The sequence below is a fragment of the Mastigoproctus giganteus genome, chromosome 1 (assembly GCF_048544385.1).
Source record: "Mastigoproctus giganteus isolate SK-2022 chromosome 1, ASM4854438v1, whole genome shotgun sequence".
Taxonomy (NCBI): domain Eukaryota; kingdom Metazoa; phylum Arthropoda; class Arachnida; order Uropygi; family Thelyphonidae; genus Mastigoproctus; species Mastigoproctus giganteus.
Window position 1 is genome coordinate 130,006,306 of NC_143575.1, and position 20,338 is coordinate 130,026,643.

At 36.8% G+C, this 20,338-nt stretch overlaps 1 protein-coding gene across 1 annotated transcript in view; it reads right to left on the reverse strand.

Moving 5' to 3' along the window:
• Positions 1–20,338, reverse strand: part of PolA1 (DNA polymerase alpha catalytic subunit) — a 662,965-nt gene that overhangs the window by 196,498 nt on the left and 446,129 nt on the right. Inside the window, exons 25-27 of the mRNA XM_090387531.1 lie at positions 18,088–18,210; positions 17,921–17,953; positions 10,088–10,180 (exon numbers count right to left, since the gene is read on the reverse strand). Of these exons, the coding sequence (XP_090243657.1) occupies positions 10,088–10,180; positions 17,921–17,953; positions 18,088–18,210 (249 nt within the window). The remainder of the gene's footprint in view (positions 1–10,087; positions 10,181–17,920; positions 17,954–18,087; positions 18,211–20,338) is intronic.

The window sequence follows — 20,338 nt, forward strand, 5'->3', positions numbered from 1 at the left end:
ACCACTCACCTTGATTGTACTGTGAAGCGTTGTTCGTGACAAAATGTTCAAAACTGTTGGGTGTGTGGTTAGGATTATTCTAGTAAGTAAATGAATAATCTGTGTAAAGTTGTTCATGCACAGATTATTCATTTGATTCCAACAGAAGCCAGTTGGAGTTGTGAAAAATTACCACCACCTTAATTTTAGCAATGCTAGGTTGGCAGAAGTCTAGTTTCAAATAAAGGATGTCAAAGAGTTCTAAGTGATTAGTGGAGTTCGCATTGATAGAGGCAACAGGTAAATTAAATAGAACTGAAGTTGTAAGATTTTAAGCCAGAGAACATCGAAATGATGTGATTCTAAATTATAAATGTCTCTGACAGGGAGTATCAGAATGGACATATGCACAAGTACCACCTTTGAAGAAAGGAATCACAAAACAAATAATTAGGACAGCTGAAGTGATCAGTGGATGGGGCTACCAATAATTGGGATTCCATGAGAAAAAGTAAGTGAGACTGACAGACAGCAGGTGGATATGGACATCTTTTCGAGACTGGAACTGAGACCAACTATAATCGAGAAACGAAGGAGAAAGTTTGGTTTAGATAGTTTTACATTTAAGTTCGCTCTATTAGTTTGACTATTCACAACGTATTCAGCATTAAAGATAAGTAGAGGTGGGGATCTATGGTATGAAGTACTGAAATTTTTGGATATGGCATACACAGCTCCTTCACATAACAGTGGCTTGATAATGCGTCTCTCTTCATACACACTACTCGTGCTCACTCTCTCTCTCTATTCAAGAATTTATTCAGTCCAGTCTGGTAGATTCAGTATAAATTCAATCCAGGCTGGTGGAGTAGAGGCAGTGAGATTATACTATGTCAGCAGTTCTGAAGCTGTGCACTGCAGCACCTCAGGGCACCACAGCGAACTCTCAGGGGCACTGCAGGATAATTAATTTTTGAGAGAAACATAGCAATACTCGACATCTGTCGGACACTGCATGAACTACTAGCTTGAGGTAGTTCACAGTTTCAATATTACTTATTAAGTTGTTTGGACCTAACTACTTAATAAACAGAACTGTTGGGTATTTCTTTTGGCCTAGGGGCACTGTGAAAAAATTGAGACACTACGGTGCTGTGAACCGAAAAACTTTGGGAACCTCTGCAGTAGATGATCTGGAAGCATTTGAGAGAGAGAGAGTTACCAATAGATTCAGTCCAGTAAACCATCTAACAGCCAGGCTGTGAATGCCATTTTTGGAGCAGTAACTACCTCAAACTAGTAGTTCGTGCAGTGTTTGACAGATGTTGAGTATCGCTGTTTCTCTCGAAAATATAAGAAAGATTAGATATCTCACCATGATTTGATTAATGTCTTTTGAGACATCAAATGAAAGAATGCAGGTTGCCAGAGGAGCTTTGCTCAAAAGACTAAACATGGATTTCACCAATTCAAGCCTCCATTAAGAAAGGTGGCATTACTCAGTGTGATGTGAATACCACCAGTATACAAGGTGCAGCATTTTAGGACTTGCACAATGGGGTTATACCAGATTTGCTAACAGTCCTGTCATTGTGAAGGTACAAGCAGATGATCTGGTTGTCACAGAACAACCTGACAAGTAAAATTCGGCCAACCTGCCTCCAAAAGTGTCACTTGAATATCAGTTCCATCAGCATTTTAGACTACCAGATAGCAAGCCATTTGTCATCCTGAGAGGATGCCTGGGACTAACCTGAAGGACCATCTGTGCAATTCGATTGATTTCCTTCAGGCAGAAAATGATTATATTGCACAGAGAGATCTCAGACATCAGTTTCAATTACTGCAGTAATAAAACTGATGTCTGAAACTGATGTGTTTCCTACAGTGCAGGAAATCTTTTGATTTCATGGGAAATTTGTTATATTCTGAACAGTTGCACATTTTTGTCTTTGATTTCAGTTTTTCTCCTTTTCAGAAGGCAGGTTTCCTGTGTCCATCTCCTCATTGGTAAACAGTTCCACAATTTGGTCATCTTGGTATGACTTATCTTCTATATCCATTCTACCTGATGTTGCTTGATTAGTAACAGAAATTGTAATGGCTGAGTGATAACTGTAAGTATTCTGATGGGGAACAGCAACTGCTTATATGGTTATTTATGCTTTGATGATTGATTTATTGGTACCATGACTGCCTCCACGGGGTAATGGAAACTGAGGATTGGTAGCTCTCCACAGGCCCCCCCAGGCTAAGTGGTCAGAAGAACAACACAACCCACGCTAATACTTCACAAAACACACAACAACATATCCTGGCCTTATACAGAGTATTGTATTTTACACAAAGTAACAATGCAGAGTTGGGGGAACCCCTAGTGTTACCAGACAAAACCAGTATATGGTATCATGACCAATATTTGCTTTGGGCACTGAATTAGCAATTTATTGGCCAGGAGAGTTACCTCTTTGGGGAGCAACAGATACTCTCTTCATTGTTATCTGAGCATAATCAATAATACAAGCTTTCTGTTGAACAGCAGCTTGTTGTAGAGAATTGAGGTATTTATTCTTTTGTGCTTGGTTTATTGGACTCATGACCAACATTGGCCTTGCCCACTGAGCTAACAACTTGCTCAGTGGAATGGTTATCTGAGCATAACTTGGCTTCTTGGTAGACTACACATTGTGTACAGTTTTATATTTCTGGGGTTGGTTTTTCCCCCCTCACTCTCATTACAAGAAGTTACAGTTCTGAAGAAGTATCATGTTCTTTATCCTTATTATCTGTGTCCATATGGTTCTGATGATTATGGAAGTGAAAGCCATTTCAGAGTTACCATTTTATTGCTAAATAAATATTTGTGCAAGCAGATTAAGTGTGTGCAACAGATCCACATGTGTAAAAGATAGTTACTCTCCTGGAAACTGTTTCTCAGCACTCAAACTTCTAGCACTTAAGTTAACCTGTCTTAATCATTGTTGTGGTCTGGGATGTTGAAGGTGAGAACTATGTTCTACATGAAAATCAATGCACCTTCCTGTTTTTAACAAGATTCATTTAGCACTGAACAAATGCTGACTTTCCAGGTCTAGTTTAATTTTTCACTGACATATTGATGAGATCCCAATCATTGAAATTTAGTAGTACTAGTGGAAAATGAGGCAAGAAAGCAAGCTGCTATAGCATCCTCACAAAAAAAAAAAAAAAAACCCACACACACACACTTCATATTTGTACTCCAGGAATTTATCTAGTTCTTCCTTTAATTTATTGAAATCATCTCCTTCCACAACAACAGATGGAAGCCTCTTCCACCTATCAACCACTCGTTGGCTGAAGGCAAACTTCCACACATCTACCCTGCAACAGTCCTTTCTCAACTTAAATTTATGCCCCCTCATGTGTACAGTCTCAACAAACAGGAAGAATGCCATATATATTCAGCTTACTCAATTTATTCAAGGCCTTAAACACATCAATCAGATCACCCTGCTCAGTCTCCAGACATTGCAATTTGCAGAACTGAAGCATTTATATGCAAGAGCACCCTTTTGTTCCCTTCACCCATCTGATTGTCGTTCTCAGCATCCTTCCTAAAGTTAAGCAACTAGAACAGTATACAATACTCTAGAAGCGGCTAAACGATGCCCTTGTACAAAATCACCTCTTTATCCCTGCTGGCAAAATTCAAGTATATCATTGATAAAACCCCATTAGATGTCCTGGAAGCATGTCTGCACTGCTCAGAAAATTTTATATCTGACATCACATTTACCACCAAGTCTTTTTCATTTTCCACTACACTCAGTATAGTTCTAAACAGTTGATAAGTTACTCTGAGATTACTGCTACCTACAGCACCTTGCTTGATGTTCAATGCTAAACATCAACTGTAATTTTTCAGCTCACTGACCAAAGTTTCCCAAATCTTGTTACAGTAGCTCATCTGGATTAGTCATTAACCATCCTGCCAAGCTTTGTATCATCTGCAAACATTGATATACCTTCATCAATATCATTAATAAATATTGAAAAAAACAAATGGGCAGAGCACTGGATCCTGGGGAACTCCATGAATAACTTTAGTCCACGAAGGGCATTGCCCATTGATAACCACTCATTCTCTCTCTCTCTCTCTCTCTCTCTCTCTCTCTCTCTCTCTCTCTCTCTCTCTCTCTCTCTCTCTCTCTCTCTCTCTCTCTCCCCCCCCTCCCTCCCTCAAATTTCTCCTTCTCAACAATCCCTTTATCCATAGCACTAACTTGACTTAATGTCACATTGCTCCAGTTTATACAGCAGACTTTTATGTGAAACAGTATCAAAAGTCTTATTTTTGATACTGTTTTACTAGGTGGTAGATGACTTTCATTAACCAGTGCAATCCCATTGCTTATCGGAGGATTCAAGTGGTGGAACCCATGTTTAGTCTGAAGGGCAAAGTTCTAGTCAATCCCCCGAACTCTTCCTTTATGCAGTATGACTGATGTCTTTTGAGGTTATGAAGGACATCATGGCTAGATCCAATCTTCCTTACATTTCGAGGGTACAGCTCTAAAACAGTGTTCACAGGCAGGCCGCTGATTAGTACACCAGACCGACCCTATTGGTAACCCTCTAAGAGGATTCCGGATCAATGTATAATCTCACTGCCTCTACTCTGCCAGATAGTGACTGAAAAAACTCAGAGTACTGTGTATGCAGAGGGCACTATCAAGGCCATGTTATGTCAAGGATCTGGGTATATTCTTGCCATGTGTACACCTTTTATTACTACTGAATACACCACGAATTGTCAAACTAATGGAGCAAACTTATCTGTGAAAAGATCTTAACCTCCCAAACATTTCCTCATTCATTTCACAAATATATGTGGTCTCAGTTCTAATCTCAATGGAATCCATTTCCACTTACAGCATGCTAAACTGCATGTTCTTTTCGTGACAGAATCACAGTTATTGGTTAATTCAACCACTGCTCGTCTCAGTTGTCCGAATTATTTGTTGTATGATTCCTTTCGCTACTTGAGAACAATATCCGTTCTGATATTCTGTGACAGAGATTTAGTAATTTGGAATCTCTGGTTTAAAAATCTTTCTACCACATTCTGTCAAATTCATCTGTTGTCTCTATCATTCTAGCAACTCCACTAATCACTTGGAAATCTTTCACTTCATCTGATTGAAACTTGATTTTCTCCAGTCCAACTTTCCTAACAGTGAGGTAATTTTTCCTTGGTGATTATAATTTCGCAACTCCAGCTGGCTTCCGTTTTCTAGTCACACAGACCCAGCTGTGTCAAGATGCTCAGGCTTTTGCAATTACTAATTACCTTGCACAGATCGTTCATTTACCTACCAGAATTCTTGACAATTCTAACCACACAGCCAATACATTTGAACTTTTTCTAACAAACAACCCATCTAAGTACACTGTTGTGGACAGTGATCCTCTAGGCACCTCAGATCACAACTTGGTGATGGTCTCTTCTCCAATGGAGCCTTTCTCTCATGGACATTCTCAACCTAGTTTTGTTTGAAATTACAAGAATGCAAAATGGGATGATCTGCACAAGTTCTTTTCTTTGGTCGGATTAATGTTTCAAAACTTCTGATGTCAACGTTTGCTCAGATAATGTCAGCAAAATTATTCTTGTAGGGATGAAATGCTTTATTCCACACTCCACCTTAAAATCTCATCCTTTATCTAAACCTTGGTTTTCAAATAAACGTACTAAGGCTGTTCAAGAGAACAATGTAGCATATTGTAACTGGTTCGTATTGCAATCTCCAGGTTCATCTACACCAAAGATTGCAACAAATGTAACAGTTATTAATCAGTCCAAACTAGATTTCAAACAGGTTAATAGTAGAAAATGTGCTTCTTGTCCAAATGGTAGCTGAGCTTTCTGGTCCCTTGCGAAAGCTAATGGCCGCAACTTTTGCCCATCTCTGTTCCGACCTCTGTCTAAACCAGATGGTTCTATACCCACTTTAGCCAAGGATAAAGGTGACCTGCTAGCATCCTATTTTTTTTCCCCAACTCTTGTATTAATGTTCTTGGTACGCCCACCTCCCACCATTCCCAGTACAATCAGTCTTCATATAACACGACAGTTATGTTCCTAGGAACCCTTGTGCAATGCAAAATTTGTGCAATATAATAAAAGGTCTTATGGGAAAAATAGGGTTAGGTGCCGGCCATTCAAGTTTGAACACCATTTGTAACCAAAACATTATCAAACACAATAAGTAACAATAATAAAATATTGCTATCCTAGTGATTCAGAGAGAAAAAGAAAAGCAATATCATAGACAGAGGAGGATTGGGTCAAAAATTCTTACCGTGGAAAACTTGTAGCCTGGAAAACTATCATAAGCAAACTTGTTCTTTGTTTGATCCTCCATCCAAACAGATGACAGATGTTCCATCTCTCCAATTCTTTGTGTCTTGATCTAATGGATTTTGTTACACTGAGTTGTTTCTGGGATGAAAGTTGCTTTTATTTTCTCTGCATTCTTTCTAATTGTTCTCAGCATTGCCTCATTTAGGCCTGTAGGATGTGTAATATCGCATGTTCTTTCATTTCACTCAAAGCGTTTCACAATTTCGTATTTTTCCTCTATCGACAGACTGACCATAAGCCTTATGGCGGAAACCCTGTTGGGGCCAGAGGTTTGGTGTGATTTTGGCCATGAACACTGGTATGGGGCTGCTACAAGTTTTCCACGGTAAGAATTTTTGACCCAGTCCTCCTCTGTCTATGATATTGCTTTTCACTAGGATGCTTCCTTTTCACACTTTTTTCAAGTATTTTACTTATTTTAGGAAATAAAGCACAATTACAGTATAAAAAGGACAAAAATGAGGAGGCACGCTTGATAACATAAACGAAGTTGTGTGCACATAGCAACTAAACAAACAAAGCAGTAAAGGCAGAAACACACTATTATCACCTATTAAAACAATTTCCAGTTGCGTTCCTGCTAGTGGAATCTATTATAAATTGGTAGTAAACTCGATCTAATTGCATTTGCGTTAATACCGATTGCTGGAATTGTGGGTTTTTATGTTATTATGGTGAAATGCATCCCCCCCATCAACTGAAATCTTCAATCATATAAAAAACATAAATACATTTTCAGAATCCTCTCTGCACTCCTGTTTGTGTTCAGTTAGGGTGATTACCGCATTTGACTGCCATTTCATGCATAAACGAATTCGGTTCGTATTACATACAACATCGTTCTCTGTTTATAAATAGTGTATGATCAAATTCATGTAGTGTAAACACGTGTTATACGAGGACTGACCGTACGTCCCATTCATTACCTTCTGCAGTCATTCTTCAAAAGGATGTCAGAAGGATTTTGAACAATATCAATGCTAAGAAAGCTCCAGATCCTTATGATATTTCTCCACTTGTTCTCAAAACCTGTGCTCAAGAACTTACTCCTGTTCAGTGTTGTTTTTTTCACTTTCTTTTCCAAAGGTGTTTTTCCTTCTGCTTTAAAATTAGCTCATATCCAGGCAGTTCCTAAGAAGGGGGACAAATCCCTTCCATTCCCTTATCACACCATTGCAATCATCTCTACTCTTTCCAAAGCAATGGAGAACTCAATTAACTACCAACTCTTAAACTATCTAGAAACCTTCCACCTGATTAAAAATTGCCAGTATGGATTCTGTCAGTGTCGATCCACTGGTGATATTCTGGCTTATGTTGTCCATCTTTGGACAATTCAATAGAATTCAATGGAATAGTTTGGTGAAACTCAAGCAGTTATTCTTGACATTGCAAAGGCTTTTGATTCTGTTTGGCATTAAGGTCTTCTAAATAAGCTTCCATCATGTGGGATGACAACTGTTTTTTGTAATTGATTATCCAGTTTTTTCTGTGACTGCTCACTGTGGGTGATAGTAGATGGCTCTCTGTAACCTAACTTCTCCACTAATTGAGGCATTCACCAAGGGTCAGTTCTTTCTCCCACTCTTTTCTTCATGAATATCAATGACCTCCTTCCATTGACTGGAAATCCTATCCATAGTTTGCCGATGATAGCACATTGCATTTCACATTTCCAGTTTGAGAAACCTTGCCCTGCTCAAACAGCTTCAAATTCGAATGTCCAATTCCTTAAATGCTGATCTCCAAGTAATTCTCCAGTGGGGCAATGATAACTTAGTTGATTTCAATCCTCCCAAAACTCAGTCCTGTTTTAAATCTTGCAAAAAGGATTCTTCTGCTCCTATGCTTATCTTTGCTGGGATTTAACCTGACTTTAATAAGCACATTACAAATATTGCTTTCTCTGCATCTAAAAAGTTTTGGTTTTCTCTTTCATTCTCAGTGTTACTTTTCTTCCAAACAGCTGCTCACTCTGTACAAATTGCATATAGGGCCTACCTTGGAATATTTTGCCCACATTTGGAGCGGTGCTCCCAAAACCTCTCTTGGGCTTCTAGATTGCATTCAAATGAGGGCAGTTAGATTAATTAATGACATCTTTAACAGTCTCCCAATTCTCTGTCCCACAGACGCTCTGTGTCTGTGGCATGCCTTTTCTATAGATACTTCCACGGGCATTGCTCATCTGAATTGGCTTCTATAATCCCGCTCTCTCTTCCAAAGCAATCTGAACACGTGTGGCAACCAATCAACATCCTTTTACAGTCTAATTTGAAACTCACAGAACAAACTTTTCTTCTTCTTCATTTAACTTCTGTTTTTTGAAACAACCTTCCTTCATATGCATTTTCTGAAAATGCATAATAAGATGCAATTTACAGAAGCTCAAGTCTAATGTCAACAAGTATCTTCTTTCTTCTTCTCACCCTCCAACCCATGCATGGTACTACGTACTATAGGTTCTAATGTCTCGTGTTTGGAGTTTTCATATATGTCGAGAGTTGAACATTCCTTAATCTACTGTACATAAAGTGCTTCGAATAACTTTACACTGGTTCCCATACAAAATTCACATAGTGCAAGAACTAGTGTTGTAATCAGCAACAGCAAACAGACTTTGCTCTACGATTTCTGGCTCGTATGGAATGACGATACGTGGGTTCGACTAACCTTGTGGTCTGATGAGGCACATTTCACTCTTCGTGGGGCTGTAAATACAATTGCCGGCAGGTGCAACTTCTCGTCCACCTGCTGTGCATGAAGGACCACTACAAAGTCCATACGTTTCAGTATGGCGTGGTTTCACAGCAGAGTTTATAATCGGACCATTATATATATATACAGGGTGTCTCAAAAATATTGGTACAAACGTTTGGGGGAGGGGGGGAGGTAACATCTACAGGAATGTGCATCGCATAGGAACCCATAACCGGAAATGTCACTGCAAGACGGTACACGGCGCTGTTCATCAGTTCGCAAGAGGAAAATTTTCTGGTTTACTCATTCCAGCAGTAGTCGCCGCACAAAGAGCATGCATCGATATACGAACTGTGAGCTGGCAGACATGCACCTAGTGTATGGATTAGCAGAGGGCCCATACGGTGTGCGTCCCCATACAGCACAACATCGCTTCGCAATAAATGTGTGGGCAGGTATGGTTGGTGACTGCTTAGTTGGCCCATACCTGTTACCATCCCGCATGAACTCCGCTAAAAATCGGATCTTTCTTGAACAAGTTCTACCAGGATTACTTGACGATGTTCCAGCAAATGTAAGACGCAACATTTGGTTTCAACATGACGAGCGCCTACCCATTATGGAAGGTATGTTCATGACCATTCGAACAGGCGTTTTGGGCATCGATGGATTTGCCGTGGTGGACCCACGGCCAATCCATCGATCGATCAAATTTTGTATTTGATCATCATTCACTTTCCTAACAGTTTAGTGTCAGAAATATTCACTGCTATTTAAAGAATGACTTATGCAGGCCCCTAAGTTTTCAATAGCCATAATCTCATGATTCTTTATGATCATAGAACAGCCATATTTTTTTTTCAAACTCAATATCACCAATAATATTTTTCTGGATATTACAAATTTTATGGTTGTAACTTACCTTTTGACAGCAGTGGTGCTTATTCTACAAAATAATTTGCACCCAGAAATAGATGCATGCTAAAAATATTTTATCCATACCTTTTTTCCTAATTTAATGACATGGTCATAGTCATCAGAATTAGTATTAATCATTAAAGAATCTGTATCTCCATAAATTATTTCTAAGCCCATCTGAAAAGTAAAGCAAAAATCTGTATGGTGAAATTATCACAAAAACATCTGAAAGTCTTAAAAGTAAATCAGAGAGAGAGAGAGAGAGAGAGAGAGAGAGAGAGAATCCCAATTTTAAAATAGTATTTCACCTTAGTTTTTCATTCTTCTAGACTTGAAAACAATATACTAGGATTTCGAACCTTCATAAAAACATACTTTAAATAGTTCCAAAGAGTTTTTGGAAAAGGTTTTTATTTTGTAAAGTTTTCTTTCCATCTTGTTTCAACAAACTCAATTTTTGCCTTTAAAATTTATCAAGTATATTATGTGTTTATTAAGTGCAGTGTTTATTTATTATTATTAATAAAATAAATTGTAGAAAGGAAAATAAAAAAAATTATAACAGTAAAATCTATGTGTATACTCTAATTCAGCAGCACTTATGTTATTCATTTTAACAGAAATCCTTGCACTGCATTTGACAGATGTTCCACTTATTTGTGTTTATTATTAATATTATTATTATATATACACTTCCCCCCCACCCCCCAAACTCTGCTTAGAAACAATGGTTGACATTTTACTATTTGACTGCAATATTTTTTTAACCCTCTACTACTGCTTGAGGCTTCAGTCAGTCCCAAAGGACATTAGTTCAAAAATAAAAAAAGATAACTTCAAGTAAAACTATAAAAGTTTTGGTAATATGGCAATACCATCTTTTTATCTGGTGTCACTATATAGCAAAACACAGTCAAAAATAATTAATACAATAATAGTCAACAATTTGGTTAGCATTCTTAGCTTTGAAAGCCACCATTATGCTGTAGCTCCTGCAATTTCTCAGTAGGCAATAACACAAGTTTAACAAGCCAAGAGTGAAAAGAGGTCTGGTTACTGGCCTAGTATCAGTTTGCTGGATGTGGCTGTCACATTATTTACCTCTTCATGTGATGATTTTACTTGAATGTTATCCTTCTATGTTCCCATGGTGTGTTTTTATTTTTGCTGTGAAGAATCTGTTAGGTAATCATTAAAGAATCTGTATCTCCATAAATTATTTCTAAGCCCATCTGAAAAGTAAAGCAAAAATCTGTATGGTGAAATTATCACAAAAACACGTTTATGTTCACAAGCTCTTCTTCACAAGGTGTTCTTGTTGAATGAGTGCCAGATCAGTTTTATTAAAAAATAAAATGGGATTATTTTACAAAAAATTTCTTAAAAAATAAATATTGCAGTTACAAATATGAAATTTTATACAGTAAACTTTAAAATTTGACATGCTCGGTGACTGAGATGGAAATTTATTCTAACAAAACATTATTCTTTGGCTGAGTGAAAGTTAGTGCATATCTTTTCTGCAACAATCCTTTTCCAATTTAAATTCATGCCCATTTGTGTGTTTCATCCAAGTAGGGGTAAAGATGCCAGGAGCATTTAGTTTACTTGACACTTTTAAAGCCTTATACACTTCATTTAGTTAACCAAACAAATAAGAAACTTCTAGAAGAAGCAATCTACAGAAGCCAGTCTTTCTTGGGAAGGATATCTTTTTTTGTACCCCAACAAAACCTGTTGCTATTCTTTGTTGTAACAGATCTATGTCCTTACTAAAATATGGTTTCTAAACCTGCATACAGGTTTAGAAACTGCATTCGGTTCTGGCCTAAACATGAGGGTTTCTATATATCACTGACAGAAGGCCATGGTTCATTCTAGCAGCCTTTTTGCACTGCTCAAGAGAATTTCATGTTGAAATACAATTACCACTAAATCGTTTTCATAATCCACTAACTTTGGTATCACCCAGATGGTATTTTATTCTGGGATTACTGCTAGTCAAATATAGTACCTTGGATTTACCACTGTTAAATCCTCAACTGTCATTTTTCAGCCCATTGCCATAGATGGATGTTTATGTCAAAGCAACACCTGAAGCCATAGTGAGCCAAGTCCAGGTTATATGAAAGAAAGAATTAGTATGTGGTACTTGAAATAGATGCTACAGAACATAGCTAAACATTTAAAAAACTAAAGAGATGTTAGGTAAATTTAGGTATACTTTAAAATAAAGCAGAATTAAATACCATAGTATAAGTTGATTCTCTTTAAAAAGGTAAAAAGAGCAGGAAGTTATCATTGTCAGTTCAAGTATGCTGTCAAGTATCTGGCTGAGCCACTTGTACTCAAGTGGCTCTGGCTGAGCCACTTGAGTACAAGTGGCTCAGCCAGATACTTGACAGCAGAAAAGAGAGACAGTCATCTGTAAAATGTGGACAGTCAATTAATATGTTTAACAGTTAAAATAACTTAGTAGTAGTTGCATAAAAGGGAGCTCAGCAGCCCTCAATGAAAAGGAATGTGCCAGATGAGCACACCCAATGCAGAGTCTAGCAAGAATAATTTCTTCTTTTAATATCTTCTGTACACTGGAGGAAATAGAATAATTATAGGTTTAATTTGGCATGATTTATTAATGTCCTGCACATGCCATAATGTCTGCCAACTTTCAAGGCATGTACGATGAGACTGCAGATGGTATATGGGACTAAAAATTCATAGCCACTCGAGGTGTAAGCTGCTTCATCTATCACCTCATTTCTTTTGATTCCAATATGAATGGGAACCCTACAGAATTGACATTCAACCTGAATTGCAAATGAGACCAGAGCATTTTGCAAACCCAGTACAGAACTGGATGAGTATTATATTGTGCACCTCTCATAGCCTGTAAGTACTCAAGGAGTCACTGTATAACATACAATTAGGTTATGGCATGGTTTGAATGTTACTCAGCAAGTTCTGTTGCATTATTCTTGCCAAGTATAGATGCTACATTCAAAGAGAATTGGACAAGATATGATGTCCAAGAAGACATCTGGTGATTCAACAAAAAATTCGGATTATGAAACATCAGTGTAAAGAGGAAGGAGATCAGAAAATTGAGTTAACTGAACACATGGGGTATCTAATAGATTCCGGCGGTGGTGTGTTTCTGCTCTTATCTAAATTCTGTTAGAAAAGTCAATGACAGGAGAACAAACACTCACAGAGCCAAGGGCTGTAAAGAGGAGGGGAGTAATAAGGTCTGTCATCAAGATAAAATTATGACGGGCTCTTGAATTTGAGTGCAAAAAGGTCAATTAAAACTAGGATTAAAACTTTTCCTGTAAGCCTCAGAGACTACAGACATGTGGTCTTGCCAAGATCTCAGTTTAATTGCATTTTGCAATGGCAACTGTACACAGAAAAGAGTCAGGTATGGTTCATTTGCATCAACATAAGTTTTGAACTGGATATGTCCAAAAGACACCATCAGCAATACAGATTCTGTGATGATCAATCATATCAGATCAAGTTACCAGTGGGCACTTTCTTTGGCTACAATAGTCCAGTTTAGCCTGAACAAGTGCACAGTACAAATAGAATAGGGTGCAGTCTGCTACCCTATTAACAGCAGAGAGAGAGAGAGAGAACAGAGTATATTGATATCCGTTGTACATTTTATCATTAACTGTCAGCTTCCAGTCAAAAAGAAATCCAAAAAATTTAGCTTCTGATCTTTTCAGGATGAATTCCTCATCTAACTTGAGATCTGGATCAGGCATCAAGTTCCACTTTTGATATAAGTGGATGCACTTATGCAAACTTTTCTCATCAAAATCCAAACCCAGTGACTAATGCTCACTTATTAAGATGGTATAAAGCTTGTTGCAGCTGCCTTTCAATCATATGTTGAATGACTGATAGAAGATGCTAACGCGTTTGGTATGTTTCAATTTTAGCGGTCCAGCAGCATCAAAGCTATAATGCATCAAACACTTCCCCTAAGCTCTCCATTAACTTGAACTATTACACAAAACAGTATTACATGTTCAACATAACAAGTAAAATAAGTAAATAAAGTATAATAAATAAATATATAATATATTGCATTTTCATATAAAAACGAACTAAATAGAATAACATTTTCTATTCAACCTTTTTTAAAAAAAGTTAAAAAGGTCAGATATATCAACCATCATAATAACAGTATCTGCCCAAGTGTATATGGCTCAGATAGATTTTTAAAAGCAGTAAAAAATTCATGGTGGTCAATCATAAAATGTGGAAAATCAATAAACAAACATATATGTCGGACATATACAGCCGATGCTGCTGTATATGCCCGATACCCTTTTCAAAAATAATGTAAATTTCCAACGATTGTTGGAAATTTACATTATTTTTGAAAAGCGTGATGAAATTTGCACAGTGCTATGAGAAAAAAATAAGCGAGTAACTGGTTATCATTTAAAAATTCTTTATTATTACGAATTTTATAATTACAAAACTATGAAGATTTATGGTGTTTTTCAAAACACTCCAAACACATGAAAGGCTGATGAATACAGTAGGGGCAATACGTCGAAACGCTTTTCCTCTTTCTGGTACCAACCGATCTTCCATCTGAATCTTTCAATTTTGCGCAACAAAAAAACGAACATCTTCTAACTTTCTTATTATTTACGTCGAATTTTGTAGTTAGTATATGAGTGTTACCACATTTGTCTTTTCACGTTTCTCTTTCTGTTCTATATTTAGCAAATCCATAACTATCTCTTCCCAAAAGCTTCTTATTTTTATTTGTTTTCACGTGGCACTCTTGGATACCACATATGCATTGACAAGTGATATACTAATCAGGCCTAAATAGATGTCAGATGAATTAATGAGGCTTGTGGCAGAGAAGAGAAATGCATGGGATGCATATAAATTATCAGGCAACACAGAAGCTGTGGCAGATATAAGCTAGTCTAATCAAGTCACAAAGGAGGTTAGGCAGGAGAAAGCAGATTATGAGAAATCTTTGGCAAAGGATGCAAAGAAAAATAGCAAAGTGTTCTTTACTAATGTAAACTCTAGAAGGAAAGGGATGAATCAGATTGGTCCCCTTAGCATAGATGGTTTGACTATTGATTGTCATGTTCAGGTAGCTGATAAACTGAAAGTTATTTTGAATCTACATTCACACACGAGGAGTTATTCAAGGAGAGAAATGCCAGATGTTTTAACAAATTCTAACAGGGAGTTAAATTATTTGTTTGTTTGTTATTTGGTTTTTAGGAGCATTAGCAACTAAGGCCATATTGCTCCGGGATATGCGGTGGTCATTCCTTGACCTTTCCGCATACTCCGTATTTGGTGGTGACGGGCTCGAACCCCGGTCTAATCAAGAAGCATGTGCTACGCACTGCTGCTCCTTCCCACCTGGCTACGGAGGCGCCTGTTAAATTATTTTGTAATAACTGAGAGCAAAGCGGAGGAGAAATTGTTGTAGTCAAACCTAAGAAAGGCAGCTCGAGTAAATGGGATCTTTCCAGTTATATAAAAGGAGGTGGCAAAGGAAGTAAGCAAACCCCTTAGACATAATTATGAGAGCATCCTTTAACTCAGGGATAGTCCACACGCACTGGAGATGTGCAAATTTATCTCCAATTCACAAAGGGGGGGGGGGGACAAAGAGTGACACGAGTAATTACAGACTTATTAATTTAACTTCCATTCTGGGGAAATAATGGGGTAACTGGTTAAAGAAGCACTGCAGAATCATCTAGACAAGACTGCTGTAATTCATTTTACAAATATACGTGGTCTCAATTCTAATCTCAATGATGTCCATTTCCACTTGCAGTTAGCCAAACCCCATGTTTAGCTTGAAGTAGTGGAACCTATGTTTTGTCTCCAGAGTCACCCTTCCCCATCTCTTCCATCATGCAGTATGATTGATGACTTTTGAGATAATGATGAACATCATGGCGAGATCCAATCTTCCGTACATTTTGAGGGTACAGCTCTGAAACTGTTTGCAGGCCGGCCGCTAGTTAGTACACTAGACCGAACCTTTAGGTAACTTTTTAGGAGGCTTCCGGATCAGCTAGTGTATAATCTTGCTACCTCTACTCTGCCAGATAGTGACTGGAGGGAGTCTGAGTAGTGTGTATGGGGGGAGAGCATTGTTGAGGCCACGTTATATCAAGCATCTGGGTATATTCTTACCTGTGTATGCCATATCCAAAAAGTTCATTACTTCATGCAGCATGTCCCGCCCACTTTTTCTTACTATTGAATATATCATGAATTGTCAAACTAATAGAGTAAGCTTATCTGCAAAAATCTAAACCTCCCAAACACTTCCTAGTTCATTTCACAAATATAAGTGGTCTCAATTCTAATCTCAATTACGTCCATTTCCACTTCAGTCTGCCAAACCCCATGTACTTTTTCTGACAGAATCTCAGTTATTTGTTGATTCAACTACCGCTCATCTCAGTTGCCGAAATTATTCGCTGTATGATTTCTTTCGCCTCAAAGGTGGTACTTGTGCATATGTCCATTCTGACATTCCCAGTCAGAGACTTGGTAATTTGGAATCTCCTCTTTTCAATCTTCTCTGGCTTAAAATCTCTCTACCTCATTGTGTCAAATTCATCTGTTATCTCTACCGTTCTCCTAACTCCACTGATGATTTGGAGTTCTTTGAATTCCTCTCTTTGCAACTTGACTTTCTCCAGTTCAACTTTCCAAACAGTGAGGTAATTTTCCTTGGTGATTTTAATGTTCACAACTCCAGCCGGCTTCCGTTTTCTAGTCACACCGACCCAGATGGTCGAGATGCTGAGGCTTTTGCAATTACTAATGACCTTGCACAGATTGTTCATTTACTTACAAGAATACCAGACAATCCTAACCATACAGCTAACATGCTTGATCTTTTTCTCACAAACAACCCTTCTAAGCACACAGTCAAAGTGAGTAGTCCTTTAGGCACCTCAGATCACAACTTGGTGATTGTCTCTTCTCCAATGGAACCTTTATCTCATGGCTATTCCCAACCTCGTGTTGTTTGGCATTACAAGAATGTAAAATGGGATGACCTGTGAGACTTCTTTTCTTTGGTCGGATTACTGTTTTAAAACTTTTGATATCAACATTTGCTCAGATCGTTTCAGTAAAATTATTCTTGTAGGAATAGAATCCTTTATTCCACACCATTTTAAAATCTTGTCCTTTATTAAGGCCTTTACTAAAGCCTTGGTTTTCCAAGAAATGTGCTAAGGCTGTCCAAGAGAAGAATGTTGCATGTCATAATTGGCTTCTTTCCAATTCTTCAGTTTCATTTTCTGCCTACATCAAAGTTTGCAACAATTGTAACGCAGTTATTAATCAATCCAAATTAAATTTTGAACAGGCTAAGAGTAGAAAACTTGCTTCTTGCCCTAATGGTAGAAGCTTGGGAAAAAAAAAAAAAAAAAAAAAAAAAAGCAGCTGAAAGATCAAAAATTTGTACCTATAATTTTGGGATAATTAGAAACATGCAGCAATATTTAAGAAACATTTGACTGAACCCAAAAAATTTAATAAACAGCTTGCATGGGTACCAGTTGCAGTATATATTGCTTCTGACAAGCCTGAAGCAGATGTCTTGCACATTAAGAACAGACAGGAATTTAAATCACTAATGATAAATGAAAGTAATATTCATTACACTAATGATTACTGCAAAATTTAAGAACTTTTTAAGAAATTTAAGCAGCCAAGACATCAATCAGTTAGACATTCTTAAATTTTAAAATTTTATAAAAAGTTCTTATTAGGAAACCAGACATTTGCATGAAGAGCCATGTTGAAATAAAAAATTCCAAACATACTAGAAAAGCAGTAAATATCACTTATTGAAAAGTAAGTAATTTGCAAATTTACTGAATAGTATACCTTCTGCAAGAGATCCTTTGTCTTTAATAAGATCTGCAAAAGAAAAATTTTGAAAATGCCTTCTTAGGAAAATTCCATCGTAAGGTTAAACTTTTTCACATATGTAATAGATTTTAAGCAGCATTACTACATATTATCGGTTTCTTTGAAAAGGATATTCTGCCTACCTCCCTTCCTTTTCTTGTAATCAGCTCAGCCAATGGTTTTGCATGAAATCGAGAATTAGAAAATCCAAGGCATCCATATATGCTGTTAGCTGTTAATTTCAAAGCTTTCTGACGTATATCATACTGGGGAGGGAAAAATTAACAGTAAATATCTAATTTTTTTATCAAAAATAATAACTTAAGCAGTAAGCAATAAAGGGAGGATTCAATATTATCCCTATTAGATATTAATAATTATCTTTATACTAAATACATCATGACATAAATCACAATATTATGTACTGCAAGAATGGAAGGACTCAGCTGCTGTTATTGTTTCTGAAGGCATTATGGCATGTCACTAGAGCCATAATCTGCCAGATATTAGGTTGCAGTTCAAGATAAAATCAAAGTAAAATCATCATATTAAATTATTATATACTCTATTAACAAAGCAATGGATTTATTTTAAAAGGGGGAAACTTCAATCACATCGTGTCCATTTAAAAGTTGTTTCATGGATGGAAGGGCTTTGGTTGTTTGATTTTAAAAGCAATTCATCTAAGGGTATGAACACAAACAAAGCAGGCTGTTAGCACACTGGTATATGCTGAATTCATAGCTTCAATAACTCACACAAGGTAACTTCTTTTCATTAAGAGTTCATTAATTTGTTACTTTTCAAAACATTTTTGAAATATGACCTCATTAATATGAGGTCATATTTCAAATTAATTATTAAAAAAATTAACATTTTTAAATGGAATCTGAAAAAAGACTGAAAGAAATTGGTCAGTTTCAATGAACTCCAACTGAAAAATAGACCCATTATGGAGAAAATTAATTGTAACCTTATTTGAAAATACTTTTAAAGTTTTTCTACCAGCTAGTTTTTTTTGAGAAATAACCAATGAAAATAATTTTTCTTCTTTGCAGTTTTGCAAGCGTCATCAAATATTTTGTGCCAACATCATTACTCTGTAGAAAAAAAGTGTGGAGATTTGGTTTGCAATATTGAATACTTTCCAGCTGACATGAAAAAATGTCCATATATGACATTCAGCAGAAAGTGTTTATTGTTTATTAATCCTGCAGCTGTGTCACTATACCTGTGTGGTGTACATATTAAAAATAGTAACACAATTGTTGCATAGTGATAAAAATCTGATTTTAGACAAATTTTTACTGTTTTGAACTGTTTTCCCAGAGTTATAGCAAGACTGAAACCAGCAGGTGCATTGCCACCAATATGTTATTTTTTTCTTCCTTAGCAATAGGGTATTTCACTAATTCTGCTATGAAATATTTCTCATGCTTGTGTTGCTACTACTTGTATTATACTTCGATCAAACTTTAGAAATATCTCAAAGTGATATATTGATGTTTATATGAAATATTGATTTTGCAATATGAGGTTTACTCTCAAGGTGCTTTTCTTTTTGCAAGTTTTTATAACATAACTTTCTCCTTCCCAGAATGCTGAATGTTTTATCTTGTTTGTTTCAGTTTCATGTTTGTTCTAGTTTGTTCATGTTTGTTTTCATGTTTGTTCTGATTTATTTACTATTTCAAAGGCACCGGCCTCGATGAAAACTTTTAAAATTCCAACATTTTAAATGCTAATAATCTCATTTAAGAGTAAAATAAACACTATTCAGATGGCTAGAAATTTTTCTAATGTAAGTTGGATACTGTTTCCTTCTCTCCTTTGTTATTATTATTATTTATGTATTTGACAAAAGATGTATTAGTACTTTAGGAAGGACTTAAAGTACAGCTAGATAAACTATTGGAGGAGAAAGGCAGGTGAAATGGGAAGTGTTGGCTTTTTTTTTTTTTTTTTTTGACTGATGCTGTACGACCACATAGCTGTAATTTATAAGGGCAGTTTGCTGGTAAATTACAAAGGTTCACCGAATAAGGGCAAAATTCAAATTTATAATATAGCTAAAGCTATATGACCTCAGAGCAATTATGCTTGCAGAAAATCTTTTTATCTGTTTTTGTTGCCAGTGGGATTTATACTTCATTGATGAAGCAATGCATCTTGGTTCTCACAGCAAAGTGGGCTGGCTTTTCTGGCTGGTTGCCATGGTGCTGCACTGCTTTCAGACAAATGTTCTCTCCGGGAGACTTAATTGGCAATTTTTTTACAAGATGAGAAGACTGCTATGAAAGCCTGTTTTGAGACTCATTGGTCCCTCATCAGATATCAAGTGGTCTCCAGTAACACTAAGAAAAAGCAGACAGCTTTATCTATATTGCAATTCTG